The sequence below is a fragment of the Nelumbo nucifera genome, chromosome 1, assembly GCF_055504915.1.
Source record: "Nelumbo nucifera cultivar China Antique chromosome 1, China Antique-T2T, whole genome shotgun sequence".
NCBI lineage: Eukaryota > Viridiplantae > Streptophyta > Magnoliopsida > Proteales > Nelumbonaceae > Nelumbo > Nelumbo nucifera.
Genome location: NC_142649.1, coordinates 156,628,930 through 156,637,270, shown reverse-complemented (window position 1 = coordinate 156,637,270; position 8,341 = coordinate 156,628,930). Strand labels below are relative to the sequence as shown.

The 8,341-nt window shown below is 37.3% G+C and overlaps 1 protein-coding gene across 8 annotated transcripts; it reads left to right on the top strand.

The window, feature by feature from the left end:
* The first annotated feature begins 549 nt into the window (after window positions 1-549).
* Window positions 550-7,956, top strand: LOC104602775 (uncharacterized). Of its 8 annotated transcripts, none has more exons than XM_088894867.1 (9): window positions 550-647; window positions 735-837; window positions 2,122-2,460; window positions 2,532-2,750; window positions 2,837-2,929; window positions 3,010-3,122; window positions 3,396-3,773; window positions 7,541-7,615; window positions 7,749-7,956. In XM_088894867.1, exons 7-9 carry the CDS (start codon window positions 3,402-3,404, stop codon window positions 7,767-7,769), a joined length of 468 nt encoding a protein of 155 aa, XP_088750993.1. In that variant the 5' UTR covers window positions 550-647; window positions 735-837; window positions 2,122-2,460; window positions 2,532-2,750; window positions 2,837-2,929; window positions 3,010-3,122; window positions 3,396-3,401; the 3' UTR covers window positions 7,770-7,956. The 8 variants fall into 8 exon arrangements, with proteins under 8 accessions (XP_088750993.1, XP_088750992.1, XP_088750995.1 ...); XM_088894866.1 differs by adding an exon at window positions 1,693-1,800 and having other exon boundaries at window positions 561-837; XM_088894865.1 differs by having other exon boundaries at window positions 594-647; window positions 726-837.
* The last annotated feature ends 385 nt before the right edge of the window (window positions 7,957-8,341 follow it).

Below are 8,341 nucleotides of genomic sequence, written 5' to 3'. Positions count from 1 at the left end.
AAAACTACAAAACCAACGAGCCAAACTGATGGTAGCGCCCCTAGGGCACATCAACCCAAACCTAAACCCAATATAAATTGAATCACGTAAAAAATAAATGTTTTGTATTATTTTTTTAATTAAATATTAATTGATTAATATTAATAATTAGTCATTTGTTATTAATTAATTGTATCATATTAATTAATCTTCATTAATTATTAAATTTAATAATTAATTAATTATTAATATCTTGAATAAATAAATGAATGATTAATTAATTAATCAATAGTGTTTTGTATTATTGTAAATATCATTATTATTAATATTATTTATTATTTACATATCTAAGTAATTAACTAGTTAATGGAAGTAAGGGAAAGTGAAGTGGAGTGGACACGAACACAATTATATCGTGGTCCTTGTTAGCTCGAGGTTACCGAATCTTTTTTATACCATTTCTAATTTGTTTTCATAAAAACAAACAATTACTTAATTGGTGGGAACACAATTGTATTGTGGCCCTTGTTATAGGGTAGTAATTAAAATTTTGTAAGGAGGGAAAAAAACCCTCCATCCGCATTCAGTCAAAGAATGAAGCAAAGCTTATGAGAAAACGAAAGAGAAATCCATTCAAGTGTAGAGCTTAATCTCAGACGAAAATAGAGGTTCGTTCTTCTTCTTAGTCATCGTCGTTTTCGTCACTGCCCTCTCTTACTGACCCCTTTTTTATATATATTTTGGAGGACCGAAAGACTACTCGTTTCTATCTCCCATTTTTGCTCTCTTTCAAATACAAAGTTTCAAAGAAAGACCAGCAGCTACAGATAAGTTTGGCTATTCGGCATTTGGGCTTCGGTTTGTGCTAATCCATTCTTTGAAAACTCTGAATGTTTTTAAATGGATGTTGTTAGCTTTACTATAGTTATTTAAAATTTGTTGTTAGTATTGGTTAATTTGAAACCTGAAATGATTTCATTTTAGATGACTTTCAAACACCAGCTAAATATATGAAACACAACATCTACCTTATCTCAAAGCAGAGAAACCCCAAAAGAGAATGTGTCAGGAAACTGACTGATTCAAATTGGTCCTTAAACTCTTAACTTCTAGTGTTTGTTTTAGGAATCGAGTTACGGTTCTGGCCTGAATCTTTTTGTTGTTCGTTTATTTTCAACAAAACTAATAACACTGCCATTTGGATGGATTGGGGGTCTTAGAGGAATCTCTCTATATGACCGTTAGTTAGCAAATCCAAGCTTAATGTAGGGTCTGAGAACAAGTTGCAAGACTCAGATAGCAAACTTGAATGCTCACTGGGTCACGGTTTTATTGGTTAATCAGATGGTTGGTCTCAGTTTGGGATAGTGCAAATACAAGATTTTGAATAGAACATATTTATATATTTGTACTCTCCCAAACTAAGCCTTAACCAAAACCCACGCATATCAAATGTTCCATCCTTTGCTTCAAACATAAAGTATTAACACTTTTAATTACCAGCCCCTGCTAGTTATTCTCACTTGAAGATTTAGAGCTAGTAGCAACAGGGTCTGTCTACCCATAACAAATTAAACAAAATCCAATGATCTGTGTGAGCCCAAACAAAAGAAATATATAGTAGAATCTGGTATAGAAACTTGTCAAAAACAATCTTCAGAGTTCAGAATAATGCATATTTCAGTACGTCACCGAAACCCTTGTTTTTTGTAGTGTTCCTTGAACTTGTATATGGACATGGAAAAGAGTAGGTGGGGCAACCAATTTGAATTCATCAGGCCCAAAAGCATTTTCTATGCAGTATAAAACCAGCAATCATAGGTGCTTGATCAGCTTACTTATTTCAGTTGTAATTTTGAAATTGTATCTCATATTCAATCAAAGTGGTAGAAGTTTTCTTCTTTCAGCCAACATTTAATTTTACTTGGTGTGACAAACTTAGAAAAGTTCCAGTGCATGCTTATAACCCTTGAAACTTTATTAGTGCACTTGCAAGAATGTAGAATTTTAGCTATAGGCTCAGAATCATAGGCTATCTAGTGCAATCCCAATTCCATCTGAATGAATATGGGTTTCTTTAGGTTGGACCATTACCCTAAGTTTGGATTCATTAATGGTCTTTTTCAATTTTTATTGCTGCAGATGGCTAATGAAGAAAACCAAGAGGCGAACGTCCCTACAAATGAGCATTCTAGGGATGATATAGGAGGTTCATCCTTCCAAGCCCCTAGTTCCTCCCGTAGACGACAGGGACCGGGGAGGCGTGGCTGCACTATCTTGCCCCATGTACAACGTAGGAGCAGAGAACAAGCTCCAACTATTAAGATGGACAAACTAGGCCGACCTATAGGGGCACATCGGCCGGAGTTGGTGTCTTACATTGGTGTATTGGTGAGGGACTGTTCTAAGGTCCTAGCCTATATCACCGATTGGAGGACGTCACCCTATGATGTGAGGGATAGAGTTCACAACGCAATTCGAGTAAGTGTTACATTGTGTTTTTAATAAATTATTGCCACATGCTAATTGCTAATATTTGACATTGTTTGTAGGAGAAGTTTATAATAGAAAATGAGTTGTCTGAGGAAGACCTTCTCCGTTTGGCTAGGAAGTAGCTCTGTGGCTTTCGAAATCGTATAAAGAAGGCCTACTATGAGAAATATGCAACAGATCGTGAGAGGGCAATAACAGTGGCGATTCGATGGGAGAGAAACGTTGATCGTAGTGATTTGCTTCGTTCGTTTACACATTGGGATACTCCAGAGAGCAAGGTATAAGTTAAAAGTAATTTAGTAATTTCTTTCTATACATGGTAAATTCATAGTAAATTAATATCACTAAATTGTCATTGTTGTAGAAAAAGTGTCAGACAATGGCCAAGGTGAGGGCTCGTAACAAGGTGAATCACCACTTAGGCCGAACTTCTTATGCAACTCTTCTCCATCAGATGGTGGGATGACTAACATAATTTATATTTTTTTATTTCTTTGTTAATTTGTATAATGACTCAAATTAGTTGGTTTGTTTTAGGAGGAGGAGGAGAGCAGACAAAACAACGCCCCCCCCCCCCCCCCCCCCCCAAGCGAGAGGACCTATTCAAAAGGGCCCATACAAACTCCCAGGGGGAGTTCTATGATCCTGAGGTGAGGGAACTTTCTGTAAGTATTGCTTTTATATTTAGTTGGTTTGTTTTAGGAGGAGGAGGAGAGCAGACAAAACAACGCCCCCCCCCCCCCCCCCCCCCCCAGGCGAGAGGACCTATTCAAAAGGGCCCATACAAACTCCCAGGGGGAGTTCTATGATCCTGAGGTGAGGGAACTTTCTGTAAGTATTGTTTTTATATTTATTCATTCAATAATTTTAGTATGGTTTTACTTTGGACCATTTCAAGTAATGACTTTTTTTAATTGTTCTAGGCCAAAATGACAACATATGTGGCAGAGCAAGCAGAAGTTGGCACACAGGTTGAGGCCATCGGTCCCCATGATGCAGTGGCAGCAGTTTTGGGAGATGAGCATCCATCATGGGTGTGCTGTTTGGGATTTGGGCAGACTCCAAAGCGTGCTTTTGGTACTGCAAGGTCTGGAAGCACCTTTCAAAGTACAATTGCCACCACATACACAACACAGTTGGAGCAAGAGAACCAACAACTTCGGGAAAAGGTGGACAATCTTCAATTGAACGTGGTGAACCTGAATTCGCATGTGCTACATTTGCAATCATTCATGGAGCGGATGAAACAACAATATGGCATGCCTATGCCTGATCCATTCCCCACGCTCAACACAGTTCAGGTATGGCTATCACAAACCCCATTGTTTATTGACAGCTACATGAGTCTTGTGGTTCAGTTTTAGATAAACCACAACTTGGTCATAGGCCTTGACTGCACTCTTTCATTTTCCTTTTCTTTTGCTGGGTGGTGGATTTTATTTAGAAATAAACCAAAGCTTCAATACCAAGACCTGTTGCTTAGAAAAACTCAGGTTGCAAAAGATAGGGCAACTACACTGAGGTGTGAGGTGTAGTTCATTGTGTTGACTTTGGGTTGGTTATGGTTGCTGTGTAAGGGTCTTTTGGATGTGCCTCTTTCTCGGGTGATATCTTATCACCTTTCTTTTGTAAACTCTTTGTTCTTTTAATAAATCTTTTCTCTGATTCTTCAAAAAAAAAAAAAAAGAACAGGGATTAGGATCATATACTAACTGATCCATCTATTCCTGAAATTATCAGCATAGAAATTTCTCTGTTTCCTACTTAGCGTACTGAACTGCTTTATGCAACCTTCAGTTTATTTAGGAATGCTATTTTTCTCTTTGTCTCATGGAGTCTTGTATGTGATAATAAATGTTAAGACAGTGTTGCGTGATTGATTATTGACAGCTACATCATTGTATTTTGTTTATGTTCTCCGTAGTCCCTACCAAGGAAAAAATGATAAGGACATCTCAGCCCTTGTCCTAGTTAGAGCTTAATTGCGTTTGCCATGGGTCACATGTGAGCTGAGAAGTGATTGCTTTTATGATTAAAAGCTTTGGGTACAAGTCTGAGGCTGAGAGACCCTTCGAATATTCTAGGTTGGGTGTTCGGAGTCTTTGATATTGTAAGGTGGAGAATGGGCAGTTCTCAGTGGCATCCTTACATGGCAACTTGACCGAAGGTATTCACTTGTAGAACTGTCTGTCCTCCACCTGTTTCATCTAATATTCACTTTTCTAACTTAGATGGTTGCATGGGGAAGTGTCTTGCTATGAATAAACTCCTGGTTAGACGAAAATACACCCCTTGTCTGGGATGTGTTATGTCCTACCTTGGGAGCCTCTGATCATTTGTTCATCTGTTGCTCTATTGGCTATAAGATGATAAAAAAAGACTGACTTGTTCTGTCAAAAATCTCTTGAAAAGAGGGAAGCTGGTTTAGTTTTCTGTTCCATCAGCTATATATGTTGGTCTGTGTAGAAAGAGTGCAATTCCGAGATTGGATTAGCTGAAAGCAATATCTGTAAGCAGGCTGTGGAAGTGTGGAACCAATCATAACACTACACACTAGTCATAAAATACAGGGGACCCACAACCATTCAACCTCTCACTGTGGGCTCCATATGCTTTACAACTGGTGTGAGGAGTTATCATTAGTTCCCAAGGCCTTCTACGCAGCCATCACGTTTAGCTAATCTGAATTATGCAATTCCAGGGTGCAGCAAGGTGTCGGAAGTTGAAGTCTACAATAGAGCAGTAGTAGCTTCAGCCATCTCTTGGCTTTTGGTGTTAAAGTGTTTCAAGGGATGTGCCAAAGGGCATTGTATTTTTCTGGGATTTCCTCTTCTACTTTGTCTGTACTGTTTCATCACATGGTCTTTCCGTGTACGATCCTTTGCTGTGTTTGGACTAATATGTGCAGGGAATCATCAATCATGGAAATTCATAACCGTAGCTAAGGGTAGTTTTATAGGGGTGTGAACCATACAATACCTATACCTGCCCAACCTGTGTTCCACTTTCACATGAATCTATAGGTAAGTAAAGTAGGGGCCCCTACTGCATTGTAGTACAAAGCAGATTTGACCTTTGGTTTTAGGACACAACTAGCTCTGACATTTTGTTTGAGTCAGAGGCCTACTAAAGAATTAATGATGAGTGGTCACTAGACAAAGGCAAGCCATTTATTGGCCAAAGTTGGTGCCTGTTTAAACTAGTTAGTAGAGCTGCATAGGCACAAATCTACACCCATGGTGTAAATTCAGCTTAGACTGGGCTGGGCCTCAATGACAGTAGAGAGTGCTCGTTTAATCATGGGTTCCCAAGAATTGTTTTGAATCTTGGATCAACCTTGCACAACCTTCTTCTCTAAGATTATTTCTATCAATGTTTTAAAACTTGATCCAGAAAACCGGCCTTGGAGAGATCAACATTGAGATCACATCCTTGCGAATTCAACCTACCAGTACCCAGGCAACCTGCATTAATTTTATATATATATATATATTATATACGTTAGAAGAGTTGAATCCAAGTTAACTCTGTTGCTTGACTGGTCACAACTCACAATCCCAGTTTGTCTGACCTAAACGGATCCACCAATCCACGGGTCCCTGCTTTGGAGCTGCAGTTGGGTGACCAATAACCATTTTATATTTGGTTCTATGTTGTCATCTTCCTTTTGCCTTGAAAGATGATCAATAAGAAGTGCCCATGTCATATCCGTTCTTTTTATTTATTTTTTACTTGCTTAGTAGATATCAACTATTCAATTGTGGGTTAATTTCCAACTTTCGAATCTTTAAACATGGGAAACGTGACAAGTTTTGTGTCCGATACCCACATAAGAATAGGTTTGTCACATTGATGGATTCTAAAGTCCAAAACCCAACCCGACATCTAATGTTTGAGTATATCTTCTTTAAAACTTTTTTTTTTTTTTAATTTATCTTTATTTTAAAGATAATAAATTAAGATGTGGTGGAGCATATGGTAAGCTCCATATGTTCCATTGGGAAGTCAGAGATGGGGTACATCAAACTTTGGTGGACGTTCCATTGGCAAACTTGGCCCTTCAGATGTGGGTGGAGCATATGGTAAGCTCAGTTTAGATGGTAGTTTAGTAAGGATTAAGGAACATAAGGCAGTTGGGAATCATTAAAGCTTTTAGTTGTCATGGTGGGTTTATCATTTTTTATTTGCCTTGGACCTCTTGGAGAATAGACTTTAACAGAATTGAAATATCATCTGGCCCCTAAGGTTGAGTTTCTGCTTGGGTTTCAGAGGATTGAGATCGGGTGAGGTTCTTAGGTGCTCCTTGAGTTAGATATCCCTATTATGACTTTTCCATGCATCGCTTTGTTTATGAAGCCTTGTTCACTCTTCACAATCACTGATTTCTCAGATGCGTGAGCTGTGTAGCCAAGCAGAAGAGGATCATTTACTTTCTTCTGAGGTCCAGAAGTATTTTTGAGTTGTAATGTAATATGGGAGTTTGTTCTCAGTGTTTGCTCCTCTTTTGCGGCTTACTTGTAGGGTTTTGTTTCAGTTAATAAATTTACCTTACCTTTTTACAAAAATAAAGTAGTCCAACTGGGATCCATTCACTCAAGTCCATGTGATACCAAAGCTGTTCAAGGATCGGTAAGGGAGTTTGTTGTGTCACAAATTCTATATTAATTGGCTTTTTAACACTTTCAACAAATAATAAAATGTCATAAGCTGCACCGAACCAACACTGTATATACATTGATGAATGAAAAGTCAAAATTTGGAAAATTAAGTCTTAGCAATTATATTAACTTGGCTTAAGTGGAGGTAAGTGGTAATTTCAAGTTAAGTTTATTTGGTATTTGATCCTTTTCAATTGTTGTCACTAGAAAAAACTTGAGGTGCACTTTATATTTAGTCAAATATTATGATGCAAAAATCAAAATAGCCAACAAAAAGTATTTCTTCATATTCGGTGGCTTTGTATATGTTAGCTGTATTGAATATTATGTTTATGATAATTAATCCATTTCTCTTATTCAATTCTGATAAGAATATTTGAATACACTTTTTTTTTTTTTTGTGTGTGTAGAGCCATGCGTCGGAAAACACTCCTGTTCCACTTAGAGATCTTGATTCCCATCATGCATGTCCATCATCAAACTCGGTAAAATAAGCCAAATTTAATTTTATTTTTATATCAACCAAGAAAAATTATGTTTATACTTTTATATCTTTTAGCAAAAATATAATATAATTGTTTTGTCTTGTGCATTACATTGAACAAGTACTTGGTACAGGGTCCTCTCGTGCACATGTAACAAATAGGGAGAAGGAGAATGTGAATGTAAAGGGGAAATCCCTTTATTTTGGATGATATTTTATCTTGTTTTTTTTTTATATTTTTTGTTTAAACATAAATGTTTAATTGTAAGTATTAAAGTTTTTTGTAATATTTTAATATGTTTATATTGTCAATTAGAAGGTTATAATGATAAATGTGATTAATCAGGTGTAAAGCAGGTAATGTAAACTCATTTTGATAGTTTCAAAATGGGAAAAAAAAGTCAACTTTTGGAGATGTTTGTAAACGTCACTAAAGGCAAGGAGGAAAAAAATTCTGCCAACTTTTGGTGATGTTTGTAAATGTCGTGAAATAATGACATTTTTTGGTGAAGTTTACAAACGTCGTCAAAGGTTGACAGGTTTTTCCCTTGTCCACTAAAGTGTGGCCTTTGACGACGTTGTAAACGTCACCAAAAGTTTGCCCCTTCACCTTGCCACAGGTGCGCCCGAAGGAAGTTGGACTAATGCAAACGTCATTGAAAATTTCCATAAACATCATCGAAAGTTTTCTAGACTTTTTTAGGCGCGACGCTTGCGCAAACGTTGC